The sequence below is a fragment of the Chaetodon trifascialis genome, chromosome 1 (assembly GCF_039877785.1).
Source record: "Chaetodon trifascialis isolate fChaTrf1 chromosome 1, fChaTrf1.hap1, whole genome shotgun sequence".
In the NCBI taxonomy this organism is placed as follows: domain Eukaryota; kingdom Metazoa; phylum Chordata; class Actinopteri; order Chaetodontiformes; family Chaetodontidae; genus Chaetodon; species Chaetodon trifascialis.
The window spans coordinates 10,932,226-10,960,125 of NC_092056.1; the positions used below are offsets into that span (position 1 = coordinate 10,932,226).

The following is a 27,900-nucleotide window of genomic DNA, read 5'->3' on the forward strand; positions in this document are numbered from 1 at the left end:
CTCAGGGCAAAAAAGCCCTCTGATTCACCGAAGGCCAACTGTGTCCGGTGACAAAATATACAGCTTGTGGCTGCGAATTAGCTTAACCGTGGAGGCTGGACCCATTGTTTGGACCGGTATGCTATCTAACAGTTTATCTGAATTCCAAAATAAAAAAGGATATCAAATATTGCTGGGAATTGCCTTCTCGTGTAGCTAATGGCAGTGATGGCAGCAGTAACTTTGATCGTTAAACTTCCCTTGAACTGTTCCTTTACGTCAACGCTGCTCGGCAAACAGCTATCATTAGCAAGCTAGGATACCAGCTACCTACCGGTATCGTGTAACGTTATCAGTGCCTCAGCTGTTAACACTGACCTTTGCCTGGCGGCCTGCTTTGATAGTTACACTATAAACAGTGAGTACTACAGATGTTAACAACAAATCACGTTCCCTTTTGTGAATTGTTCTAGGACGAAAAGTCACCCGGTTTTCACCTGAACCAGACTTCCTTCTCAACCAGCGCCACCTCCACCATGGCTGCCACTGTGAGAGGTATGTGTTATTTGCATTAAATTCACTGTTGTTTACAGTTCTTACCTGTTTGAGATAACCTTTCAGTTTAAGACATGCCCATAGTAATCCATATGTCAGAGCTTTGTTTAATGTTTCTTCGATAAAGTTAACATTAGACTTAAATAAGCAGGGGACTGATTTCCAGTTATCCAGCTTACAAAGCCTTTATCGACTGCGAATGCTGTTTAGACCCGCAAGTGACACATTTTGGTGCGTTCAAATAAGTATTGAGGTTTAATACCCAGCCTGAGCTCAGCTGGATGGGGACTCTGGTGGCTATACCATGAAGTCTTTGTCCATGTAGTTTGGCATTCATAAATCAACTGATTTGCTGTGTAGTACGAATAAAGTTGACCAGATGCTCATGCCCTGTGGTCAGAAGCACATCAGGATTAACATATACGACACAGGCATCCCATTGCATTCTCAGTGAGTCGTAGGAATGTTTGCACCTGTATTTAGAGCAGTCCACATGGATCAGATTGTAAACTTGGTCTTATTTATGTCTTACAGATTCCGCCAAAGTGCCTATCCGAGGTGCTGGCGATGGCATGGAAACTAAAAAACCGTCTGCTGTCCTGGAGGTAAACACAGATACACTGCCCCCAGGTCCAGCTGCACTTCCCCTGCTGAAGGTGGCTAGTCCAAAACACAGCCCCAAATTTATCCATCCTGCTCCTGTTGCCGCCCGCCAGCCTCTTGGCGTGCTCCACCTGGGCAAAGTGAGTCGAGAGGCCTGCACAGAGGTGGAGGCTGTGAGGATCGTTGTCCCACATGCCGCAATTAGCCGGACCGGCCGTGCAGGACCCGTTGAGGGGAAAGGAGAGGCTGGGCAGCAGGCTGAGGAGCAGGGCTCTCCCCCTCTGCCTCTGGTGGAGGACTGGAGAGGACAGCTGGAGAAGCTGCAGAACTCTGAACGCAGGCTGCTGCAGGACAAGGAAGGCCTTTCCAACCAACTCCGTGTGCAGACAGAGGCAAGGCCCAAATGAAGCAGTCACATTTCTTTCTCAAATTTATCATTGTGTCTGGATCCAGCTATACAATAATTGTGCTCCTTATTGTCTCTTTGAGTGGATTTGGCAATGAGACCACTGTATTTGTATCTTTTCAGTGATGAAGTGCTTTTAAGTGAATACAAAGGAAACTGCTCGTTTCCTCATGCATGTGTTCAGCTGTGAAAGGTGTTTTGTAACTTTTATTCCTTCTGTGTGCCAGGTGAACCGTGAGCTAAAGAAGCTGTTGGTAGCGTCTGTGGGTGATGACCTTCAGTACCACTTTGAGCGTATGTCTCGGGAGAAGAACCAGTTGATTCTGGAGAATGAGGCTTTAGGCCGGAACCTGGCACACACTGCAGAGCAGCTGGAGCGAATGAGTATCCAGTGTGACGTTTGGAGGAGCAAGTTCCTGGCCAGCAGGTATGAAATAGACAAAGTAAATGGATGTTTTATTTCAGGGCACCAGCAGCTGCTCTCCTCTCATCCCCAATTCTAACAGAAACTTTATGCAGACAAGCATCTGTGAAGGGCATTTTGACAGTCAAGAATAAGAGTTGACAGAATTGCTGTTATCATGCCGAATAAACACTTGCATCAATGTCATTTTTTCAGAGTCATGGCAGAGGAGCTGACGAATGCCAGAGCAGCTCTGCAGAGACAGACCAGAGAGGCACAAGGAGCCATTCAGGACCTGCTGTTGGAGAGAGAGGAATTCTCAAGGGACATGGTGCTCACTCACAGGTAACATAACCACTAAATTAAGTAGTTAATCGCCCACAATCTAACAATCCTGAACATGAGGCAAAGAAAGGACAAACTCTGTTAAATTCAACATGCCAGAGGTGGCTGTGTGAACATTATATAGTAAAGTATTATATTAGCCAAGTCAAAATTGCTAAAAAATCTTGAATACATAACATTCAAGGTTCACAGCTGAGCCACTGATACTGAAGCGTGAATGAAAGAATGATGATCAATCTGCTGATGCAAGCACAACTTCAATGCTCCATTTCAAAATAATACAGTGTGTGCCAGTGGTTGTTGGCTGCCAATCAGATAGAGTTGATAAGCCGAAGTCTATGTGCTTTTCTGTCAACAGATCTCTGGAGCAGCTCCTGGTGTCTCTGCAGTGGGGCAGAGAGCAGACTTACTACCCCAGCGCACAGCCCCTCAGCACCGGAGAGCTGGCAGCAGCCAATCACAAGCTAGCAGATGCCATCAACTCCCACCTCCTGGGCAACACCAGCAGCAGTGTGGTGAAGAGCAGCAGTGCAAAAGCTGAGCAGCTCTGCAGCACACCGGCTGAGAAGATGGCAGAGAAGGTGCGAACTCTATATCCTCGCATAAATCTGACTGTCGTCTGACGCAAAAATAAAATTCAGAGGTTCACATATATGTTCTCTGTTTTGTCTTAGGTACTGAAGATTTTAGATCCAATTTCCTGTTCAGAAAACAAGGTAGAGCCTCCGCTCAGTGACTCCACGCCCCCAAACTTCCTCAGCAGTAAGAAGAGCATCGGCAGGTTTCACCCATACACCCGCTACGAGAACATCACTTTCAACTGCTGTGAGCGTTGCTCTGGAGACATCCTGGTACTATAGAGGTCAAAGAGCATCAAACTGTCCCATCAGACACCAATGCAGCATCAGAGGTCATTTCTAAAGACTGAGGTCTGAACAGGAGGGTTCTCTGGAGGATAATGCTGCTTTGTACTAAGTGACTTCCTCAGTCATCCCCAAATCTTAGCTGCACAAGCAGGTGTTTCTTTAGTCTTTTGCTGCCCATCTTAGTGTGTAACAGCCCTGATTGTTTGGTTTCCACAATTTCAGATGATGGTTTGAAATTTTCATCAACCTGCTATTTATTTTGCTCTTTAACTTGGGGAAAAAAAAGCTGAATAAGAAAATGGAGTTGTTTGTTCAGTAATCATGGTGTGAAAGTGATGAAAAATGAATGCATTTCAGAGCCGAGGCAGCCTGGCTTAAACCATGAAAGTGCTGTTTATTGCTGGGATGAGAGGTCCAACTCGGTCAGTGTTACTTGATGAAACGAGTGTCTGCATATTCAGACTTGAACAATTGTCTAGAGTGTTGTATTTGCATATTCCTATATCCATAATTCAGTGTGTGGACAATAGAGTAAACAGGCTGGAATGCGGAGGCTTGACTGAGCAGCCTGTTGAGGACATACCCTCCAGGAAGTGAACAGATAACGAACAGATTGCACAGTTTCACGTGCACTGTGAATGTACAATAACAAAGATAGGTGAGGATGCCTCTTGTACTGCAGGGGTTTCTTGGCATGTGGGTGCTATTGTATTTTAAAAATACTGTATTCGTGTATTTTGTATATTGCGTGCTGCAAATGCATTATAATATACAATATTTTGGAAGTGCTTTTTATGGTACCACTACGGACTGTTATTGTGGAGCAGCATTGTTCAAAGAAAGCTCTGATTATCGAATGCCCACTCACACGTCCAGTTATTTGCAGTTTGACTTTTGTGTTAAAAAATGACATTTTTCTTAAGTTTTCCAAAAAAGATTTTTAAGTTATGATGTTTGATTTGTTTTCATTGAATCGTGTCATATTCATTTTGCTGTCTTTTGTAATTCATTATTTTAAAAAAAAAGTCTTTCCTCAGAATACGCAATGAAATTACTCGTAATATATTGCACATGCCTTTTTATGAATATCTAAATCCAAGCTGTATAATATTTGGATTTATTTCATCTGTATGGAAACGTTGCTTTTTGCAGTATAATTTACAGTGAAAGCACACCATAAGAATATTTCTACATCTTTTGTTTTCCACGTCAGATCAAAATAAAGACCAAAGTAGTTTCTATCTTTTTAAAATGTCTTGCTCTTGTGTTGTTTATAACCCTGCATTGAAACAGTCAAAGAAGCAACAAGCACCAGTTAGAACATTTTATTCACCGCTCACTTTCTGACATTTCCACGAGCAACGCTTGCAAACATCTTTATTAACCAAAGTTAGTTTTTGTTGACCTCAGCTGTCATCCCACCACATCTTGCTTTTGCCTGCACCTTTTTTTCCCTCCAGGCTATTCTTAAATGATGTCCGTACTCTGGTGGCAGCTGGTTGGTTTTCTCTGTCTCTGGGCGGTCCAGCCATTCTGTCTCTACCAGTGAACCCAGACTGTTTATAGGGCCTGTAAAGACTTGGGCCGCCATTTTTAAATGTTCTTTCACCAGATCGTACCTGCCTGTCACCATCCTCTCTTTGTCCATGGTTTGTGACACCCCTCACTCTGTTATTTGTTATCTCTTTCTGTGCACGTTCCTGGTGGAAGCCATCATGCTTCCTCCTTGGCACAAACTTCAACGCCTCCTCCCATTTCCCCGTCTCCTTGACAGTGATCATGATGCGGATCATCTGGTCCAGAGTCAGATTTTTGCCTCCCATGTCCCAGTGGAGGTACTCATCCAGCGGTAAGCGGGCTGTGGCCAGGTTCAGACGCTTGGCGTTAGCCAATGACAAGCCTGAATTGATCGACCGGTCCACTAGAGCTCCGATGATGTAGACCTTGGAGTGGTCAAACGTGTGTAGAACATTGCGGGAGTCTGCGGTGAGATACACCAGCTGTTCACTGGGGAACACATTAACATGCTGGCGGTCGGTGCTGGTGATGAGGAGGCGGTCCCAGGCCTCTGCACCATATCGTCTGACCAGCTCCTGCTTGTAAGCCCCCTTTGGCTGCAGGTTGCAGAAGTGGAGGTGGAAGGGCTCAGCAGAACGACGGTTCCACCCTTCTGCCTCCATCAGCTGTTTCACTGCGTTCTCTAGCTCCCGCTTGGCCATGTAGGACTCATAGCTCATGTCAAAGACCAGCGGCTGGCCGAACACCATGGCCTGGGCGGCCCTCCAGGCATGCTGCTTGTCTATGGCGCGATCCCAGAACTGGAGGAAGAATGTGTTTCTAGGTTCTGGCCTTTTCTGATTATCACCTTCCTCTGCATTGCTGTCTTGTGCTTTACTCTGCTCCATCAATGCTTCCCTTTCTGCCTTTTTCTTCTGTTGCTTCTCTTTACGTGTGTTTCTGTGGCTCTCCCTGACAGCCAGATACTTCAGGTACTTCTTCCTGGAGGATTTGGTGGTGAGATCTGCCAGCGCCTGAACCTCTTCATCTGTCATCTCCTGAGGTACAAGCTTCCCAGCTTGCCGCCACATTGTCACAAGATCCCGAGTTGCCTGCAGTGAAGAAACGTTCTTTGAATCATCTCCTGGTTCTTTGAAGTTTTCATCTTTATCATCATCACTTGCTTCCTCTTCATCATTGACTTGTTGTTTCCCCTCTGGTGCAGCTTGGGATCTCATGACATATTTCCATTTGTCCAGATCTATTGTGTCTTTTTCCTCGGATCTGTCTCTCTTTGGCTGGAGGGTATCGCTCCATACTGGGCTCCCAGTACTGAAGTGGCGAACCAGTATGTGTGGCCTGTGACGGCAGGCGCTGTTGACCGGAAGACAACTTACGACTTTCCTCTTGATCACACAGGATGCCCCCTGATGACTGCATTTCCAGAGTACATGTAAATTCTGGATAGAGAACAGCCGTAACATCACGATAAATTACGTTACACTGGAGTTGTGGCAAAAGTTTGGCCTACTGCAACCAACAAATATAGTCCCACTACTGGTCCGTCACGATGATGATGTGTGAAGACTGTAAGCGGAACAAACTTCACCAAAGCGGTTCTCTCCGTCCTTCACTGTCATAGAATGTTACAGAAACATCTGCGTTTTGTCCTAAATACTTAACACTTTTGATTCATCGCAGCCGTACATTCACTTGCCGTAGCGTCCATGCCTGTCAAATACTGTCGGAAGGTCACGTTGTTATACGGTGTCACACTACAATGTGTCGTAGTGAAACGTTCCTGCAGGACATGACACAGCTTATCTGGTCTTGGAAGTTTATTTAACTGGTCAAAATATCGTTATAGCATTTATTATGTATGAGACTTCGATTTAAATTATAACAGTGTTACGAGAGTTAATTTCCTAGTAGTAGTCTGTGAAGATATTCAGTTTTAGTCGTAGTTTCCTGTCGGATTTTCTCACAACGTCGCACAGTAAGTATGACGTAATTTCCTCTTGTTAGCGAAACAACACAGGCTCACTATTTACCCCTCGAAAATGAGTTTGTTTTTGCCTAAATTAAGTTGCAAAAAAGACATAGATGAAGTTATCAAAGGCGTAGCAGAAAAGGTCGTAGTACTGAGGTTTGGGAGAGACGAAGACTCGGTTTGTCTCCAGCTGGACGAGATTGTAAGCAGGACCGGACATGTCAACAGCTGCTCAATGTTGGTGTCGCGACTGGCTAATTTTGTCATTTCTGTCCATTCCAGCTGTCAAAAACTGCCCATGACCTGAGTAACATGGCGTCGATCTACATCGTTGATGTGGACAAAGCTCCCATCTACACGAGATACTTTGACATTAGTTTCATCCCCTCCACTGTTTTCTTTTTCAACGGACAGCACATGAAAGTGGATTATGGGTGAGTGAACGGGTGTGTTTGTTTTACAATGTCACTATAATTGATTGATTAGTATATGCACGATTCTCTGTGTCAAAATACTTCAAACATCGTATGAACGGGCGAATTTCATGAACTTCTTGTTTTGTCCAACATCATCACTGAACATTAAGGATATATATCACCACGTACACAAACAAAATTACCACTGATGCACACATTGTAATTAAAGAGTCTGACCTTGTTTCGTTTATAATGGGTTTCCTCATTTTTTTCTCATCTTTTTCAGCTCCCCAGATCACACCAAGTTTGTTGGCAGCTTCAAGACCAAGCAAGATTTCATGGATCTGATTGAGGTCATATACAGAGGAGCTATGCGTGGGAAGATGATTGTCCAGAGTCCCATAGATCCTCAAAATATTCCCAAATATGATCTCCTTTACCACGGAATTTAGGATCAGCACCTCCACCATGTGGCTTTATGGTCATAATGATTTCCTGCTCCGTGGCATCAACCACTGTTGGTTGAGTAACTGACAAAAAATAGGCCCCCTGATGAGTTTTTGACCACTGTTAACGCTATGGAGCAATGTGTTTATGTGTGAGTCCCCATTATGTCATCTGTCATGCAAACAAACAAATGGGCTTTTGTCGTGTTGATGTTTCCCATGGAAAAGAACTGCATGTCAGCAGAGATACACTTCATTTATGCAATGTGCACGCTCTGTTTTTATAATAAACTTTTGTATTTTATTTTTCACCATTAGTGACCCACCATCTCCCTGAAGCTGTTATTATCAATATTATTATTATTGTTAGAATTATTTTGAGTTAACGTAAACTGACAGTTTCTGTATGTACAATTTTCAATTTCAATTTCAATTTTATTTGTATAGCGCCAAATCACAAAAGAAGTTGTCTCAGGACACTTTCCATATAGAGCTGGTACAGACCAAGCTCTTTTGAGAAACAGAGAAACAGACACATCTGGATTGTGTTGACAATCATCAAGTTTTAAGAAACTATATATTAGATTAATTCTACACAGTTAAACAGCACTGCAAACTGCAGCTGCTAAATTGACCATAAAGTTGAATCAATGCCTCTCTAAAAAATTGGACCAAATACTAAACATTATAACCATGAATGCAGGATTTAATACTGACTAAACTAAACAACCAATAAAAGAAATCAATAGATGAACTAATAGCTAAAAATGTTTTGCAGCTGAAGATTACATAACAGAAATCTGATGCTGTACTGGTATAGAATAGCTGTCAGTCATTGCTCTGATTGTCAGTGATTTGCTCTGCATCCTTTTGAATCTAAAGGTGTATTTCCACATTTACAGCTGACTCCATGTTATCTCTTGTCCATTCTGATGGAAACTGGCATTTTGTGAATGAGCCCCACAAGAGGCAACATCAGCTGCTGCTGATTTGTCAGTGTTCCCGTTCCTCTCTTTAATCCAGACTGCATACACGTAGTTGGACCTGTAATCAACCTGCATTCAAAGACAAAAGCATGGGGGTACTTTAGAAGTAATATGATGTAATAAGTTTTCCAGCTTTGTTTAGTCTCCACCCCTGTGAATCATCAAAAAAAGGGTATAATGTTAAAAAGTGATGACTCACCTCTGTCTGTTTCTTCTCTGTTTCAGAGTCTTGTCTTTGCTGTATTTTGTCTAAATAGAGATCATGTGATGAGAAAATTATAAACCTCCATAATGGCTACTGTAAATCTACTAACTCATAATAATAATAATTCTTACTTTTGCATTTAATAGCAGCTCCAACACTGACACAGAGCAGTACAATGCTGACTACACCCAGAACAGGCCACTGCCACTGGACCCCACTGGCTGTAGATTCCTCTAGAAACCCAAACAATGAGACATGTATGATTTTCATGTCAAGCACCATGTTACATACAGACATGAGTTATTCTTACAGTGCTTTTTACAATCATATCTACCTGCAGCTCCAGGGCGATGGACGCTGTGTTCCTTGTACCTGTAACCCAGGCTCTGGGTGTCCCTGCCCCAGTAGTAGCTGTTGGTGCGTAGAGGGAGGAAAGGGGCCATGTAGGCCTGTGCTCTCTGGGCTGGGTGTACCTGGTCACTGTCAGGGTAGGTATCTTCACTGTGTTCATGTAACCACTTCTCGAGAAGCCTGACATCCATTTACACAACACAGAGAACTTTTAAACTTTAAAAAAAACCTTAATGAATCCTTGTAAAACTGAAAGCACTGAACTCAAATTGAGCACCGCACAAAGATGACACCAAATGTTCTTTTTGTTTTCAAAGACAACGATAGGCTCACAATTTTCTAAATTAGTCTTAAAATTAGGGCTGTCAGTTTAACGCGTTAATTAGATTAAATAATTACGCTGCAAATCAACGCGCTATAAAAATTAACGCAATTAATCATGAGTGGCAAGTCAATGCGCAAGCATTTTAAATATGGCTCTTTGAGTGACCAGGTCGCATCCTACCTGCGCCACTAGTAAAAAGCAGGGTGACAACAGACATGGATGCGACATTGGAGAGCGAGGGAAGCCTACTTGGACCGTTGAACGGCAAGTTTATTTATAAAAAGAACAAAGACGGGACTATTAAAAAAGAATTTTCTATCCTATATCCTGAATGATCATTTAAACGCTCGATCTGTCGATCCTCCGCGGCAGACCAGGAGCGGTGGGCTGCCAGCTGCCAGGCAACGCTGACGCCCGCGCCCGGGGACCAGTACTCCTTTGTCACCATTGGAGGTGACAATGGATTGCATTTTTTTAATGGGGGTTATTACGGAGGAAACCCCAGGTGAACACGGGGAGAACATGCAAACTCCACACAGAAAGGCCCCTTTTTCCTCGAGCAGCAGGCATGGTGGAGGACATGCCTCCCACAGCGGGATTCGAACCGGGGACCTTCTAGCTGTGACAGTGTTACCACTTGTGCCACCGTGCTACCATGCTACCATGCTAAACATGTAGTTGCTGCTAGTGCCGCTAGTGCTACCGTGAGCTCACTCCGCCAACCCACACTTGCTGAGTTAGGAAAACGAATGAGCAGAGCCACGACAGAAAAACTGACAAACTCAATCGCAAAGTGGGTTGCTGCTGATTGCAGGCCGATTTAATCGTGGAAGACGAGGGCCTAAAAGAGGCGTTTCAGATAGCGTCATCTGAATTTCATTTATGAAGCACACTTCACCAATAAAAATGTGGATATCAAATCTTCTCTTCTTGGCGTATTCAATTGATTAGTCATGCACTACAATTTTGTAATGTCCTAGAATTCAAATTCTTTATTTGGGGACCTTTAGCAGATATGAGATTAAAATGCGATTAATTCGATTAATTAATTACAAATCCTGTAATTAATTAGATTAATTTTTTTAATTGCCTGACAGCACTACTTAAAATAATACCAGGATATACAGTATATAGATGTAATAGTTTTTGGTCTTGTGATCATTCCTCCTTTTGAGTAAAAATGCCTTCCAAAGATCAACCACAGCTAGCATTAGGCTTTGGCAGCCTGACTTAGACAAACCAAGTTTGGCATTTTTCAATGTGCAGGGCTCAAGTGGCCCCTATGGACAGGGGAAAAAAATTAGGCGACAGCAACCATTAATTCTTTCAGTGCACATATAGACATGTCAGTAGAAATTTCAAAATGTGGACCTATCCTTTATTGAGAAATTTATTAAGAATTAGAGTGACTGAACTGACTTATCAATGAAGCTGTGATGCAGCAAGAATATGGGGTCATTGGCTGCAGTGGGTACCAGAGACATAGTGCCATTGAGGTATCTGTGGACCAGGTTGTGCATTGAAGCATTCAGGTGTCGGGAATCATCAGGAATTTCAAAACCTGGGAGGACAGAGGAGCACATTTGAACTAGATTTACAATTTCCTTTTGCTTATATTTACAAATTTTATTGCACCCCAGGTGGGTGCTGCACATTGATGGTGGCTGAGATGAGCTTCCTCGCTTCACTGAAGCGCTCTGAGTGTCATAATAAAGCGCTATAGAAATGTAATCTTACTTGCACAAATTACAAGTTGTGGAAATTCTGGCAGCTGCGATTTTGAATAAATGTCACCTGTTCTTAATAAGAAATCTAATTTAAACATAAGGCTATTTAACCTACCTTCTAGTGTGTTCCTGAAGCTGTTCTGAGATGTTATGTCAAATGGAGGGGTGTCAAAAAGTTGTCTTGCCATTGTGTCTTTAACATCCTCAATGGTTGGCAGTGTTTTGTACACTGGATCCTGGCCTGGGTTGCGGATCAGATGTGGAGGATCAGAGGCATCAGAGCGGATGCAGATGATATCAAGACTTTCTTGAAATGGGCATATGGTCTGTAGAGAAAAGAAAGAGAAGGACTTGAGATAGAAGAAGAGAAAACAGGTGTCTGGAAAAGAATAAGAAGGATTTCACACCTTCCACTTTGAGAAAAGGGAAGTCCTGTCTATACGACCATCTTGACCAACTCCCCCAAAATACTGGTTGGTGCAAATGTTGCAGTGGTTGGTTCTGGTCCAGTCCCAGTATGGGATGTAGAAATCTTGGTTCCCAGTGAGCTCCCTGATGTCTCTCTCAATTAAGAGTAGAAAAACTCGGTGCCAGAATGTAAAAGCAGGGCCTCGGTGTGCAGCATTAGTTTCAGAACCAACGTAGCTCTTAGATGAGTAGTAGTGTATCCATACATACAGATCATAGACACTCGCGCTGTCAAATACGTAGTTCCCGTCCACTGTCGTGTTTTCGCTTGTAAGGATCATATACCGGCTGCTGGTGCTCTGTTTTGCCTGGTGCAGGCTTGATAGGAAGGTCTCTCTCTCTGAATCGGTCAGGTCTGTTATCTCTTTCCTCTCCACCTGATGCCTTTGGAGACACAGGGGTCCTCTCCAACCTGGGAGGCACTGACCACAGTCAAAGCCATCATAGTTTCCCCAGCATGTACACACTGAATCATAGAAGGCACGTGGCCAGTTCACCCTGTAGTCCACTGATTTTGGGAGGTATCTTGCAGGATATGGTGCACAGACTCCTCTCCCTGAGCTGAACCCACAAGGAGAGCCGTTCCAGAGGGGGCAACAGATCCGAGTCTGCAGAGCTTCTGGTGTTGTACAAGGACGAGGAAACTGAGCCTTGACCCCTTGGAGGCTTGTCAGATATACCAGAAAGACCAGCCAAAACCACTGGAGTGACAGCAGCATGGTGAAGGAGATGGAGACAGATGAGTGCATTCCCATAAACCACCAGGAGAATAGAGCAAACTCACCAGCATATCACTGGCAGCTTCCTTTTATAGAGTAAACATCAGAAGACTTCTGCACTTTGACATTCATGCTGCAATATTTGAACAAGCAAATAAGGTTAATTTTTAAATGAAATAGAGTTAACGGCACTGCTTGTGTTTTATCAGCTGTGGCAACTTAACACCTAAAAGATCATCTGGTCAGTGTCCTCTGTGTGTGTGTTTGAGATAAGAAAGGAAAATGAGAAGAGAAACATAATTTTGGATGTTGTACCTTGTAGAGTTATCGATCACTTGGCCACGTGGCCAATGTGTGCAAATAGTTGCATGTTGAATCCCCACATAACATATTGGTAAATAAAAACTCCTTTCTCTTAAAGGCAGGGGAGGTCTATCAGATTTAAGATGAGTGAACACTTGATATCCGTCATTTTGATTTTAATACACCATAAAATGTTGCAATGTGGCAATAACAGAGAAGAAAACAGCAAACGACCATTCATGCAAGTTTCAAAAGATTGAAAAAAGCTTTACAAATGTTTTATGATGTCACAAATTCATTTAATAAGTTTAAGTTTCTAAGCTTTTTTCTCCACTGCCATTGCAACACTGAACAAACTACGTCACTTACAATGCTGTGTGCTGGGGTGTATGCAGGTATTCAAGGAGACTGTGTGTGGTCTGGTATATGGCTAATACTAATTCAACTTCTGTGGACAGAAACCTTTCTAGAAATACCTTTGTAATGTCTGGCTGACAAGCACAGTGGCCACCTTGAAAAAGATAAGTGTTGTGCTTCTGGTGAGTAGAAAATGGACAAAAAACACAATATTTCAACATGGAATTAATGATAAAAGAACAGTGTGACAGCTTGGCCCCAATGAGATCCGGTAACCACTGGAGTGACAGCAGCATGGTGAAGGAGATGGAGACAGATCAGTGCATTCCCATAAACCACCAGGAGAATAGAGCTCACCAGCATATCACTGGCAGCTTCCTTTTATAGAGTAAACATCAGAAGACTTCTGCACTTTGACATTCATGCTACAATATTTTAACAAGCGGTACAGAATGTAACCAGTTCTGTGAATACTCTAGTTTGGCCTCACACTTTATCTAAGATCAGATAAAGATAAATCTTTATTGTCTCCCTTGGGAGAAATTCATCTTGGACAAACAAGAGACTCAAGGCGCCACAGCCACACAGCCAAACCAGATCCATGCCCCACATATACAATCAAACCACAATTGTCATACAACACACAATCCACACATTACCCCCAATCCATATTGCACACTGCTCTTGATAAATAAATTCAAACAAACTATATCCTGAAATAAATGAAATGATCTCACAATGCCCTATAAAGAAATTAACCACAGCAGCAATGGCCTATGCCACATTATTGCACATTCCCCTCTTCTCACAGCAGTGCACTAACACACATCCACTTCACTTCCTGCTGTTCAGTAGCTTGACTGATAGTGGGATAAACGAGAATTTGTACCTGTTCAACTTACAGTTTGGTATCCTGTACCTTCTGCCTGAAGGCATCAGTTCATACTCTTTGTAGAGGATGTGGTTCGGATCTGTGGTGATTTTTTGACCTTGTTTCATAACTGTCTGTTCAAATATCTCCTGTAGAGAAGATGGGGGCAGCATGCCAATTATTTTACCTGCCCTTTTGATCAGGTTTTGGAGTTGTGATCTAAATTTGACGGACAGGTTACCAAACCATGTTGACATTCCATAGCGGATGATGGTTTCAATGGCTGCTCTATAAAACAAAAACAAGAAATTTTTATCTACACCATGGACCTTGAGCCTGCACAGAAAATACAGACGTTGACTGACTCTTTAACAAACATAATCAGCGTGATAAGCCCAATGTAACTGGAGTCAACAATGGAGTCAAAATTAATACCTAAATACTTGTGTACTGTAACCTGCTCAACTCTCTTCCCATTCATAAACACAGCACTATGATCACCAATGGACCTGGGATCGAACACCATTTCTTTCGTTTTTTTGACATTTAAAACCAGATTATTTTCCTCACAGCATGGTGAAGGAGATGGAGACAGATCAGTGCATTCCCATAAACCACCAGGAGAATAGAGCAAACTCACCAGCATATCACTGGCAGCTTCCTTTTATAGAGTAAACATCAGAAGACTTCTGCACTTTGACATTCATGCTACAATATTTTAACAAGCGGTACAGAATGTAACCAGTTCTGTGAATACTCTAGTTTGGCCTCACACTTTATCTAAGATAAGATAAAGATAAATCTTTATTGTCTCCCTTGGGAGAAATTCATCTTGGACAAACAAGAGACTCAAGGCGCCACAGCCACACAGCCAAACCAGATCCATGCCCCACATATACAATCAAACCACAATTGTCATACAACACACAATCCACACATTACCCCCAATCCATATTGCACACTGCTCTTGATAAATAAATTCAAACAAACTATATCCTGAAATAAATGAAATGATCTCACAATGCCCTATAAAGAAATTAACCACAGCAGCAATGGCCTATGCCACATTATTGCACATTCCCCTCTTCTCACAGCAGTGCACTAACACACATCCACTTCACTTCCTGCTGTTCAGTAGCTTGACTGATAGTGGGATAAACGAGAATTTGTACCTGTTCAACTTACAGTTTGGTATCCTGTACCTTCTGCCTGAAGGCATCAGTTCATACTCTTTGTAGAGGATGTGGTTCGGATCTGTGGTGATTTTTTGACCTTGTTTCATAACTGTCTGTTCAAATATCTCCTGTAGAGAAGATGGGGGCAGCATGCCAATTATTTTACCTGCCCTTTTGATCAGGTTTTGGAGTTGTGATCTAAATTTGACGGACAGGTTACCAAACCATGTTGACATTCCATAGCGGATGATGGTTTCAATGGCTGCTCTATAAAACAATAACAAGAAATTTGTATGTACACCATGGACCTTGAGCCTGCACAGAAAATACAGACGTTGACTGACTCTTTAACAAACATAATCAGCGTGATAAGCCCAATGTAACTGGAGTCAACAATGGAGTCAAAATTAATACCTAAATACTTGTGTACTGTAACCTGCTCAACTCTCTCCCCATTCATAAACACAGCACTATGATCACCAATGGACCTGGGATCGAACACCATTTCTTTCGTTTTTTTGACATTTAAAACCAGATTATTTTCCTCACACCACTGCACACAACTGCGGGCACAAGTCGCTCGCATTTATTCTGGCACTCCAATCATTTAGCAGACTGAAGAGGTCATGTCGAGCTGTAAGTATGCTTTTATTATGAAAAACACTCGCATGCAGGAAGTGTATTTTCTTGTGGCGGAACTTAAGGAAGCAACGCAGCAATGGCAGCGACCTTGTGCTGAGCATGGTGTTCGTAACAGTTTAATGAATTAACCACCTAAAATGCTCGCATATCGATCCCACGTCGCGGTAGTTTGGTGTTTATAGTGTCCGTTTCGAAGTTAACATCATGATCTCCCTCATCAAGGCTGCTGTCGGTGGATTGACCGGTATCTGTAGAGCGCACGGTCACCAAGGTAACAGAAGTTAGCTAACATTTACGGTAGCTCGATAACTTGCAAGCTAACGTTAACGTAACCATCTTAAACTGAGCAGTGATATTTTAGCAGTAACATAGGGCAAACCTGTATCAAGGCTGCTGTCGGTGGATTGACCGGTATCTGTAGAGCGCACGGTCACCAAGGTAACAGAAGTTAGCTAACATTTACGGTAGCTCGATAACTTGCAAGCTAACGTTAACGTAACCATCTTAAACTGAGCAGTGATATTTTAGCAGTAACATAGGGCAAACCTGTATCAAGGCTGCTGTCGGTGGATTGACCGGTATCTGTAGAGCCCACGGTCACCAAGGTAACAGAAGTTAGCTAACATTTACGGTAGCTCGATAACTTGCAAGCTAACGTTAACGTAACCATCTTAAACTGAGCAGTGATATTTTAGCAGTAACATAGGGCAAACCTGTATTAGGCTGACTTTTGTTAAACATCCTGTCAAGATGTGTCATCTGCTGTTTGTTCCGCAGGTGTTTTTCACAGCCACTTGAAAGTCCTAGCTGCTGGCCTGAAGACGTATGAAATCCCCCCAGACTACAGCGGTAATCATCCAGCTTCTTGTCATTTACTTGTTACGATTTTCCAAACATTTTCGTTTATATATTATTTCATGTAAGTGTAACATTGTTATATGTATGCATGTACATAGTAGAGGGGTGAAAGTGTGGGGAAAACTGTAGAGAGCTCCACAGGCCACAGTCTTTGGATGTTTTGAGTCTTTGTTCAGATGCTCTGTGTTAATGTTGTTCATGATTCCTCTCTCTTGTGTTTACCTCCTAAAGATGTGGTGTTGCCTGAAAAACCCAAGCTGAAGTTTCTGAACAAAGTGCCTAACATAATAAAGACCAGGAAAGAGATGAAGAAGCTGCGAGATATCCAAGGCCCATCTAAGATTGCAAATGCCTTCACCACAGGACAGTACGCTATCGTGGTGAGTTCATTGGTGTCTCTGTAAACACTGTAGTCGAGTGAAATTTGACAGCTGCTTGAAGCATTGAAGTCTGTGAAGATTGTATTTGCTGCAGTATTTTATAGCTTGTGTTTAATATTAAACCTTCCGTAACTGTATATTACCACACTCGTAATGCCAACTTTTACATAAGAACAATAGCACATTTAACTTATTAATGTAAATCAACAGCATCATCTGTCCACATGGTTTTCACCCTCACACACGTTCTGTCTCTAGGTTTATGCCAAGTGAAAAAATACAAAGTGGTAAAGTCATTTAAAAGCCATTTTCCTCTGTCTCTGTTTCTCTCTCTGATGCTCAGGCGTTGGGAGGGGGCTACCTTCATTGGGGTCACTTAGAGATGATTCGTCTAACTATCAACCGCAGGATGGATTCCCGGACTACATTTGCCCACTGGCGCATCAGTGACCCATATAAGCCCATCACACGGAAAGGCCTGGGTCAGCGCATGGGTGGGGGCAAGGGAGCCATCGACCACTATGTGATACCTATCCAATATGGCCGTTTAATCTTGGAGGTTGGAGGAAAGGTGGAGCTGGGGGAGATTGAGCATATCTTGGTTGAAGTGGCAAAGAAGTTACCCTTCCCTGCCAAGGTGAGATGGCAGCTCCTGTATTTACTTTGCCAGTTGCGGTCTTTCAAACATTTCAGGGAATATAATTTGAATACTGTATTCATCGTATTCTGTCCCATGAACACCTCTGCGAAACAGTTAAGTTAAAAAAAAATAGTATTTTAACCTTGATGAAGGCAGAACAAGAAAGATGACTTTCTTAGTTACCTAGAAAACTCTGTAAAATGTCTGCAACTCAGTGCAAAGATGAATGTTCACCAGCATATAACAACTATTAACTCTTTTTTTCCCCGAATCAGTTAAAAAAAGTCTGGCTCACTTCCATGTGCACACAAACTTTGTTGCAATTCACACAAGTAAACATACAGATAAATCTTTTCAAATATCTGTTCTTTTTGGAATGAAACAAGAACAACACTTTAGTGTTAAAAGTGTTTCAGCATTTGAATTTTTAACCACTTTAATCGTTACTGGTTTGAAATTACTCTGAAATTACTTGAAATATGTTATTCCTATGTATTTATTAATTTCTTTTAGGTAATGAGCAGAGAGGACCTAGCAGCTATGAAAAAGAAGCAGAAGGATATGAAGCAGAACAACCAGAATCCATGGACCTTCAAGCAGATAGCACAAGGCAACATGCTGGGAATCAGGAAGGTGCTCAGTCCCTTTGACCTGCGCCACCACGGATGCTTCACAGGCAAATTTCACCTCCGAGGGAGGGTGTGACAGGCCTGAAGGACAGAAATCAATACAGTGTCAATGTGTGACACCATCCAGACCACACCATTGAAGAAGAAACCAACATTTAGAAAGGCTCTTGACTTTCAGTTGTATATTGGGATCTTTCATTTTTGTGTTTTTACGCAAATGTATTAGTGAATTTGAGTTGTGTTAAAGGGATATTTTTTTCCCTTTTCTGCTTAAAAAAACTAATAAAATAGATTATGTATTTAAGTTTCACATGAATTTTAAGTTCTTTCCATCTGATCAGATGGAAAAGATGTAGAAGTGATCTCAAAACAGATGATAGATTTCACTTCGCATAAGTATTTACCCTTTTAATTGTAAATTGCATGATGGGTTGAATTGACTGTGGTTTAATCTGGAATTTCATTGATTGAATACTGTGCATCAATATTATGGGTTAATTTTGTATAGTACCATAATGCTTGTAAAATTTAAAAATTACATATCTCCTTAGCTTTTGTCCTGCTTTTCTGAGCGACATTAACGTATAACATAACTATCTTCGTTATAATGAAATGCTGAAATTTCCCAGGCTGTACAGTAGCTTAGAACGGGACTAGAGAAACAACATTATCATGTTTCATGTTTTCCAAAGGCTGATGAAAATACATGCATGTTTAGTCTCAGTCACATTTTGCTGATAGGGGTTTAGTCCACTGCATTGTGTCTGGGAATATATACCCTGCAGGACCTTACAGGTAACGTTTTCGACCTAACATTTTGATCAACCTAGGATTTGTTTTTTCATCTCATGAAAATGTTTGCCAAAATGCTAATAACTTAATACAGTTTATTTGAGGTATGAATATCGAGCCTTCGTATCATGTGTTTCAGCCTGAGAGGAATAGCTGCCGGACAGGCAGGTTTCCGGGTAAAGAATACTTTTGACGCATGCGCGTTATGAGTTCAACGGTTCGAAAACAGCACCGCGAAAACTAGGTAGGCTGCTGAAAACAACTTATGTTCACTGTAATTTTATGCGCGAAGATGTTTACGAAAGTCATGTCTTAACATTATCTAACTTGTTTTAGCTCTTCTTACATAAATACAGCTCGTGTTTATTGTTGCTTCTAACAGTGTTAGCTTAGCCAGACGTTGTACACATTGCTTTACGTAAACGTTAGCTAACATTTGCTATACATCTACTGTATCTAACGTTAACGCTAACCGTTGCTAGCAGATATGAAGCCCGTGCGTGGTTCTAGCCGGGCCGCGTCAAAAGCACCGAACTTGAAAAAGAAGAAAAAGTCGGATAAGACAACGAAACAAGCAGCCAAGCTTCCGGTAAGACGATGCATACCAACTGATGTTGACCTTACATTGTTCTGTCAGTGTCCGCTTAATTTTTCCCGTTCCTTGTTTATATAGGACCCGGGGCCCAGTAACAATAAGCAAGGCAAGAGCACCGAACCAAAAGCAGCACGGAAGAGAAGAGGTTAGAACAGCTCTTTCAGCACGGAGCCGGCAGATGTGCAAATATTAGACCATGTAGAGACAATGATGCAGCTTACTGAAATATTTGGACCACAAGAAATACGAACCGCACTGTTGTTTTTTCTCTGGTTTCTAGTGATGCTCTTTTTGTGCCCTGAACAGCTGATGGCTCAACTTCAGTCCCTAACAAAGTCAAAGGTCTGGAAAACTGGCAGCTGATGCCGGGGTCCTCCATCACTGCTCTGGAGAACATGATGGACTTGTCAATACTGTGAGTGTCACTGGGTTCATTTACAGCTGAACACTTTTATTACCCACTGGCATAGTGGGAAATCAGCATCAGCCACCAGTTAAGTGTTGGTGATATATGAAAGTGGCTGGTAGATAATAATTTGCTATTGAGTGGCTGGTAAATTAGAACATTTATCTGTCAATGGCTGGTAGATGTTCACATTTTAAAAAGTTAATTTCACATCGTGCCTGCTCAGCTCTTGTCACTCTGAAAAGCAGTATTCTCTCATATCCACTGCCAACTTTATTAGATACATGTGCAAAACTGAATACAAAGTGGTCTGTATCAAGATTGTTTGTTAACGTTGTGTATCGGTTGGTAAACTGTATCATTATCAGACTTCTTAAACTCCTGAATATTGATATTGCTAAAAATCCAGTATGGGCCCGGCTATATTAATATAAGAACTCATTTAATCCATTAGTTTTCTAACTGACAAAACTAGGAGGCACTTCAATTACTGCCAATGAACAATGGCCAAAGACTTCTTTGTAGAGACACTTTGTTCTGTTTTCACAGAGCAACTCTTGCTTTGAAGCGGACAGAGAAGAAAGAGAGCCAGGAACATCTGAGCATTATGAAAAACAGGTCAGCAGTCACTCAGAAATTAAATAGCATGGATCTGCTCTCTAATGGGTATATATCCACTACTACTACTACGCCTTGTTTCATTTTATGCATTTATTTAATTTTTGTATGATTTTTTAAAGTTTGACTTTGTATCTCACTATATCTAACCTAACTGATTTTATTCTAGTTTTTATTGCTCATTGTCTTTGAATGTCATTCTTGTGCTCTTTCCCTGTGGAAAACACTTTGAATGGCTTGCTTGAAACGTGCTGCATAAGTAAAGCCACTTTGCCTTGTCTTGTCTCTTAAAAAGATGGCCTGACATATTATCATATCATCTTGATACGATTTCAGAGAAGCCCTGCTGCTCAGTCTGATTCTCTGGTATTGATGTCATCATTTTTAAGTAGTAATAAACAGACAAAACTTTGTCAAGGATCATGTTGTAGTCGCAGTTCTTTTTTTGTTTAGTTTAAGTTTTTTTTTTTTTTTGCCATGATATATTCCCTAAACTGTTTTTAGATTCCTTGCTGAATGTGCACAGCTTAAAGTTCCAGTGCAGAAGCAAAAAGTTTTGGAGCCTTCATCTAACCGTCACCAGCTGGAGACCAAGAATTCAGTGATTGGAAAGACAACTCTGAGCACCCTCGAGGTGAGAAACACTGTCGTCTGAGGAGGCAGGTTCAGAACAAATACTATTTTAAGATGTATACCTTAATACCTGTTAGTTGGACAAAATAAGGAACTTGATATTGACTGTTATCTTAGTCTCTAGGACTTTGCATTTTTCAGTATGCTGTAGCATTTTTAAAGACTAAATGATTGATTATGCAAAAATAATCAATAAATTAATTAATAATGAAAATAATGCAGTTAACAGCATGGTAATCCAATAAATAATTACTTACATATGTTTGCAAAATGCATTTAATCTGCTTCTCTAGCTGCAAACTACTGCACCTACCCTGAAAAAGGCACAGTGAAGTGTTTGTGTAAGTCAGTGTATTTAATTATCTGTATTATATATTAAAAATGGTATTTGCAGTTGTGTTCCATGATGTCCTGTTGTGTTGTCTGGGTTTGTAGGAAGACTTCAAAGCCGTGGTCAGTGCTCTGGAGAGGACAGAGGAACAAACAGTCTTTTTACAGCAAAGATGCACTATGCTGAGAGACCAAGTGGAGGAGGAGGAGGAGAAAGCTGCAGAGGTGCAAAACAGGAATAAAAAGCATGCACATTCCAAAATATCTTTATGCCCTGAACATTTAATGCACAGTATTTTTTTGTTTCTACTGCAACGTTCCTGTAATATTACTTTACTCTATTACTGAATTGCTGATCAGTTAAAGGTAGATTGGCTTTTGTTTGTCTGTTTTCAGGCGTGCTCGTGAAGGATTATTTCAGTTAACGTTTTCATTTGCATGCAGGAAACAAATGTTTTGGTAAAAATTATTGTTCTGGCTTTCTTTCTTATTTCTTTCCTTCCTTCTAAACACACGCTTTTTATGCATATGGCCATATGTTTTGAATCTGTTTGAGAGTCTTTCATCCAAAGGCAAAGCCTTATCTTCACAGCGTAGCCATTGTCAAAACACTCTTTGTTGTCATAAACTTTTCGTAAGTTCCTAAAATTTATTGATGCCGATAAAAATGCCGGAAATGTTGCTGCATGAAATGGGGCGTTTCATTACCATAGACTTCAGAAGTGAGGTGACCCGCAAACACAGATGGTTGACTGCATTTCTTCACTCAAACCTCAGTCTTTTTGACACAAGTGAGTCTCCACACTTCTTGTTGATTCATATGAACAGCATGATGAAATGTGGCTGTTATGTGGGATCTGACATAATGAGTGTTTTGTTGAGAAACTAGATCTGACCATTAAGTACGAAATATGTGAGTCACCAGTTAGTGTAATACACTTGTTGTCAATCTCATCAGAGATATGCAGCGCAAAGTTTTTCATTGAACTCAAGCATTCGATGAAGTTTAAAATGACACTCATGCAGTCTCTTTCTTTTCATCTGTGTGCATGCAGATCTTACAGATAACTGAACAAACAGGTCTCAACCTCCCCCGCCTGCCTCCACAGAAAGATGAAACAACATTAGCGGTAATCATGAGTGGTGCACAGAACACACTTTCACAATATAAACTAGTATCTGCTTGACGTGCCTGTATTGCACAGTATCTGTTTTCACTATTAAAGGCATTCATACAGTCACCATCACTTTTTTTTTGTGAATAAGATGTGGTCAAAATGTCTGAGTTGGCACTTCCTTTCCAGAGTAACAGGAAAGTCTAAACATGTCTAAACTCTGTGGTGCAACTTCTTCGCAATATTGTGAAAAAACATGAAATTTGTCTTACGAAAGGCACCAAGCGAGTGCGTGACATCTGAGGTTTTCACATCATCTGTCTTGATCTTATCAACCACTGAAACTTTGTTTTTGTTTTTACATTTTACAAAACCACAAAATCACATAGTTGCACTTCATGTTTTTGTTTTTCTCAGGCTCAGATGAGAAAAATTGTGCCGGACAGGGACTCTGAGACCATGGCCCGGAAACTGGGAGAACTCCTGCAGGAATCGGGGGCTGTCCAGGATGAACAGGCGCTGCTTCTGCAGGCACGCAAACACGCTGATCAGCTGTTCAACCCCGGCTTCACCCCGATCAGCGGTGCACCTTCTTCAGACTGGAACCTCACTAAATCTCTCCTCACACAGGTGTGAAAGATGTTGTCAAAAGGCACATTTACAGATGTAAGATCTTCGCAGGTGGACACACATCGTCTGAGGCTTCAAATATTAATTGGTATTAATATTGCTGAAACCATGAAGTTTGTTTTTGTTTTGGAAAAGCAGTTTGGTAAAATAGAAAGAAAAGTAGATAAAATTAGACAAAAACTGCCATTCATCTGTACTCACTGGCATGCACACTCTACACCTCAACCTTTATCTGAGAACTAATAATATAGACGCAGGCAGGAAATGGGGGCAGAGAAGGTGTGGGGTATGATTTGTAAGCCGGAATCAAACCATGGATGATGTGATTATGTGGTTTACATCTTCACCATTTGATGACCGGTATGCACCTTCTGCAGTTTTCTGCCATCAGCATTTTACGGCATTCAATTCTGAATGAAAATTAGAATTAAATCAACTGAATGCATTTGTGTTGTTAGTAAAAAGGAAGTTAAGATATCTCACCTCTCTTTCATTGTGTAAGCCTAAACACCAGAACACATAAACTTCAAGGAATACTGCATCTGCAAATCAAGACTAACTGGTTGTTCATAATTGAAATTGTTTCCTCTGGGACCTTAAAGACATGAGTGCATGCTGCAGACAAGAGTCAGCTGTTGACTGTATGATCAGATGGTATTAAATAGATGACATTTAAATGAATCAACTTTTGTCTAATCGTGTTTTAATGTAGAAAGCAAACAAATATAAAGTGCTACCATTAATTACAATTCCATCCCTTTTTGTCAACTTTGACAGAATGGTTGTGCTTATATAAACAACAGACAATCATAAAACTATCTGGTGGTACAATCACAATGAAAAAAATAGCCTGCAACTTCCTGTTCTGCATATTGTGCTTCAGTCCCCTAACAGCCTATAGACATATGTACATTCATTGGTTTGTGAGGTACAAATAGTACAGATATAGACAGTTGCTTGTTTTAATTCTGATCTTGAGCATGAGTTCAACAGAGTGATGGATCGGAGTCACTTGATACTGATACTTGATACTTCCTCGGACCTACTGAGACAATACACATGTGCAAGCTTAATGATGCGTTATCTTGGAGGAATCCATATGACAGTACCCTGAGGTCAGGAAACTCTGGCACCGATGCTGTGTTGACTCTGGATTGTTGTTTACCATGAAGGTGTTTCCTGCCCACTATCATACAGACAAGATGATTCATGTTCATTTTTATGCCCAATTATGACCCTGCCTTCAGCATGCTGCAACAGAAGCAAAAGCATTTTTGGAGTCTTCAGTCATCTAGTTTAAGTGATGACGCTTAAGCCCATATATCTTCTCGTTTTGAGCTGACAGGACAGAAACCCAGCCAGGCTCAGTGTTTGATGAGATGCTTGTTCTTTGTCCAGTGTAGATGTCTTTCTTTGTCATGCTGAAATTATGGCTGATCCAAGCCTGTAACAGTTTTTCATGCCAAGGTTCCCCCACTGGTGATGGAAGCACGTGAAAGTGACAGAAGGGGTCACTGTCATCACTTTAAGGTACAGTCCAGTCAGTCAGCAGGGTTACGTCTCTACATAGAGGAAATGCATTAATGCTCATATTCATCTATTTCTCCATTTGCGGTGGCTTTCAGACCCATTTGAAAAACACTGGCCCAAAGCACTTGAATTGCTCAACTATAACTCAACCCCTTAAATCTGTCTCTATTTACACACTTTATGTGGGGAATGAGCAATATAATGCAAATTGGAGAAACCAAACAGCTAAAAGCAATATTTAACACAATTTGCACTTTTAAAGCTCAAAGACATTTATCATTTTAACATTTAAAACTGCTGTATAAAACCGTTAACTTCTTGGCTACATCTGTGAGTTCTTAAGTGAATTCTTCAGTGACTTCCTTCGTATGGACTCTGTGGAGTCATCATTGAAAAGGCGTTCAATAGTGGAGACAACTGAAGCTCTGATGGCACGGCTCAAGCCTCGGGCAGCGAACACGTACAGCACAGGGTTGAGAGCGCTTTTGATGTACACCAGGAACAAAGATATGTACACGCCACGGCCTGCGTTTTTATACAGCGCTGACTCTTCCTCAGCCAAGGCTCGCAGGAAGCGACAAACAAAATAGGGCACCCAGCAGGTGAGGAAGAGGAGCATGGTGAAAAAGAGCACGTGGTACATCCTGGTCATCCTGCGGGAGACTAAAGGAGTTGAGGTGGGTGTTGGGGGCACTGCTTGCTGAATGGTGAGCAGAACAGCCAGGTTACTTCCCAAGAAGACCAGCAGGGGCAAGATGAAACCTGCTATTGTTTCTGTGACAAACAGCGCTGCGTTAAACTTCCCACTCTCCTGGCACTGGTATGTCCCGTTTTTTTCTATCAGGACGGCACTGTGGAGGTAGGGAGCAGACAAGATGGTGGCCATCAACCATAAGATGCCACAGGCCAGAGGAACAGCCCAGGAGGGGCGTCGCAGCCGAGCCCACACAGGCCTCAGCAGACACAGGCATCGCTCCAGGGCCACAGCGCAGATGAGGAAAGCGGAGGCGTATAACCCCAGTACTCGCAGGAACATGATCAGGTGGCAGAAGACGCGACCAAACGGCCAGCTGTAGTTGTGAGCGATGTAGCCCAACATAACGGGGGTACGCAGGAGCAGCACCAGGTCAGCCAGGGCCAGGTTCAGGACATATATGCGAAAACTGCTGGCAGCACGCGTCTCCTCACTGCTGCCTCTGCGCACCAGGTGACGATGACTCCGCAGTCCAAGTGCCCAAACCACCAGCCCATTCAGAATTACCCCCACCTTAGGAAGGCAAGAGAACCAGCTGTCAGTCACTTTGAAGATGATAGGCTTTTAAAGTAACTGTCTGCAGGCAGTTAAATGAGAAGTCTTAAATAAATATGAAGCTACACCCAGCACCCAATTAGCTTATCTTAACTTAAAAGAAAAGAAAAACAAAAACACCCTACATCACCTCTAAAACTCCCTAATAAACACGTTATGTCTTGTCAGATAAACCAAAGTATAATAATGATAAATAGTTTGTTTTTTGGGGGTTATGCGCCAGACTATTTCATGGCCAGGCTGCATGAAATCACTGCTCCCAAGCCTACATGCATTGGAAGTGCACAATCTCTGGAGCCACTGAGGATTCCTCACCAGGAAGATGAGCAGAGTAGCTGTGATTTGGACTCCTCTGACTGCCTCCGCCTGCCAAGAGCTGCTGGAGCTGTTGGGGCTGGTTAGAAGCTGGTTCACTGCATGGACAGGAGCCTGTGTTCCATTCATATCAGCCATAGAGGTGATGTCAAGCGGGAGATGAGCTGAAGCACAGAAGACATTATCTCGTCACAGATGCATAGACATTGTGGCTTTTTTTTTTCCTCTCCTGAAATTGCACCAGAAATGTAAAATGCCACAAAATAAAAGAAACGGATTTTGCCGAAGAGGGAAAATATGCCACATGTGATTGCGTATGTAAATATGGATTTCATATATCAGTTGCCTAAAATGCAGACAAGCCAATGTCCACAGCACACCAACATGTCACCACTTCCTTCCTTAGTCTTGTTTCATTGCCTGGAGCTCATTTTTGTCACACTTACCATAAGATAAAATTCACAGTTGGTTTCATGCTACAAAGTGAGAGCAGCACTGCAAGCTCTGTCTTATCTTTTCAACTGCCAAGGACACTTCTTTTTATCACCTAAGAGGACATTGCATGGACTTGCATTCATTTGCTGCAGACTAATCCTAACCTTAACCCCCTACCCTTAGCCTTAGAAAATCCACCTGTTAACCACACAAAGACCAGGTTTTTGCCTCCAGGTGGGAGTGGAATCCCCACAATGTGACCATGCGATGATATGTTTTGACCCCACAATGTGACAGCACACATACATGCAGCACTTGTCAGATGTTGTATTCGCAGTCATGATTACAGAGAAAGGAATCAGTTATTATTTCCTGCATCCAACGCTGCCCCAGGGCTCTGCCTATATGTACATCTAGACTGGGCCTGTTTGAGTGCGGCTGGAATGAAACAGCGTGCATGCAAACACACCCGTGTTAATGAACACACCTGGTCTCCACACCATGGCAGCGCTAACTTGTATCAGAGTTACTAATAGCAGCTGTGGTTTCCTGATTAAACGCTCCTGAAGTTCCCATTTCTAGAATCTATAGAAGTTTAGGATTTAAAACCTGTCTCAAAGCCAATGTTAAGAAGCTGCTTCACATAAGTTAGATAGTAATTTGAAGGGTTAGCTTCTTACCTTTATTTGCCATGTGTGTGGGAGAAATGAAGCACGAGATAAAGAAAAAAGGAGTGTCAGCTTGCTGTTATAAGAACAGTCGCTCTCTCTCTCTCTCTCACACACACATACACTCTCTCTCTTTCCTGTGTGATTGCAACACACACTCCTTCCCAAGAGCATATCTCTGAACATCAGAGACATTAGTTTCGATCATATTATTTTTCAACCAATGAAATGCCATTCCCTCTGAATCCAAACGGCTTTTATCACTTGCAATTGACACTGAGCTCAGAAACAAGTGAACAGTGTACACTGAACTGACTGAACTGGGAAATAGTTAAAAACGTAGAAAGCATTTGCAATGGTTACCTACTCTTAGATTTTAAAC

The 27,900-nt window shown here is 41.9% G+C and overlaps 7 protein-coding genes across 8 annotated transcripts; 4 read left to right on the forward strand and 3 right to left on the reverse strand.

The window, feature by feature from the left end:
* Positions 1-44: 44 nt before the first annotated feature.
* Positions 45-4,405, forward strand: blzf1 (basic leucine zipper nuclear factor 1). Its single transcript, XM_070961980.1, has 7 exons — positions 45-116; positions 453-534; positions 1,069-1,529; positions 1,771-1,970; positions 2,163-2,291; positions 2,650-2,872; positions 2,966-4,405. The coding sequence occupies exons 2-7, from the start codon at positions 516-518 to the stop codon at positions 3,149-3,151; spliced, it is 1,218 nt and encodes a 405-aa protein (XP_070818081.1). The 5' UTR covers positions 45-116; positions 453-515; the 3' UTR covers positions 3,152-4,405.
* A 68-nt stretch (positions 4,406-4,473) lies between these two features.
* Positions 4,474-6,394, reverse strand: trmt10c (tRNA methyltransferase 10C, mitochondrial RNase P subunit). Its single transcript, XM_070963857.1, has one exon. The coding sequence runs from the start codon at positions 6,136-6,138 to the stop codon at positions 4,564-4,566; it is 1,575 nt and encodes a 524-aa protein (XP_070819958.1). The 5' UTR covers positions 6,139-6,394; the 3' UTR covers positions 4,474-4,563.
* Positions 6,395-6,645: 251 nt separating this feature from the next.
* txnl4b (thioredoxin-like 4B) lies at positions 6,646-7,821 on the forward strand. Its single transcript, XM_070965506.1, has 3 exons — positions 6,646-6,846; positions 6,927-7,078; positions 7,347-7,821. Exons 1-3 carry the CDS (start codon positions 6,715-6,717, stop codon positions 7,510-7,512), a joined length of 450 nt encoding a protein of 149 aa, XP_070821607.1. The 5' UTR covers positions 6,646-6,714; the 3' UTR covers positions 7,513-7,821.
* A 735-nt stretch (positions 7,822-8,556) lies between these two features.
* Positions 8,557-12,317, reverse strand: LOC139331130 (tyrosinase-like). The gene is made up of 6 exons (XM_070962470.1): positions 11,508-12,317; positions 11,216-11,426; positions 10,793-10,934; positions 9,032-9,228; positions 8,829-8,930; positions 8,557-8,561 (listed from the first exon to the last, which is right to left on the reverse strand). Exons 1-6 carry the CDS (start codon positions 12,315-12,317, stop codon positions 8,557-8,559), a joined length of 1,467 nt encoding a protein of 488 aa, XP_070818571.1.
* A 3,368-nt stretch (positions 12,318-15,685) lies between these two features.
* mrpl16 (mitochondrial ribosomal protein L16) lies at positions 15,686-19,043 on the forward strand. Its single transcript, XM_070962656.1, has 5 exons — positions 15,686-15,906; positions 16,413-16,484; positions 16,725-16,873; positions 17,217-17,510; positions 18,027-19,043. Exons 1-5 carry the CDS (start codon positions 15,840-15,842, stop codon positions 18,216-18,218), a joined length of 774 nt encoding a protein of 257 aa, XP_070818757.1. The 5' UTR covers positions 15,686-15,839; the 3' UTR covers positions 18,219-19,043.
* An 87-nt stretch (positions 19,044-19,130) lies between these two features.
* cenpq (centromere protein Q) lies at positions 19,131-23,944 on the forward strand. Of its 2 annotated transcripts, none has more exons than XM_070965837.1 (9): positions 19,131-19,178; positions 19,417-19,523; positions 19,608-19,674; positions 19,836-19,944; positions 20,485-20,553; positions 21,058-21,187; positions 21,622-21,741; positions 22,572-22,646; positions 23,049-23,944. In XM_070965837.1, the coding sequence occupies exons 2-9, from the start codon at positions 19,422-19,424 to the stop codon at positions 23,265-23,267; spliced, it is 891 nt and encodes a 296-aa protein (XP_070821938.1). In that variant the 5' UTR covers positions 19,131-19,178; positions 19,417-19,421; the 3' UTR covers positions 23,268-23,944. The 2 variants fall into 2 exon arrangements, with proteins under 2 accessions (XP_070821938.1, XP_070821947.1); XM_070965846.1 differs by having other exon boundaries at positions 19,146-19,178; positions 19,420-19,523.
* A 457-nt stretch (positions 23,945-24,401) lies between these two features.
* LOC139334375 (prostaglandin D2 receptor 2) lies at positions 24,402-26,556 on the reverse strand. Its single transcript, XM_070967214.1, has 2 exons — positions 26,416-26,556; positions 24,402-26,058 (listed from the first exon to the last, which is right to left on the reverse strand). Exons 1-2 carry the CDS (start codon positions 26,551-26,553, stop codon positions 25,114-25,116), a joined length of 1,083 nt encoding a protein of 360 aa, XP_070823315.1. The 5' UTR covers positions 26,554-26,556; the 3' UTR covers positions 24,402-25,113.
* Between the last annotated feature and the right edge of the window lie 1,344 nt (positions 26,557-27,900).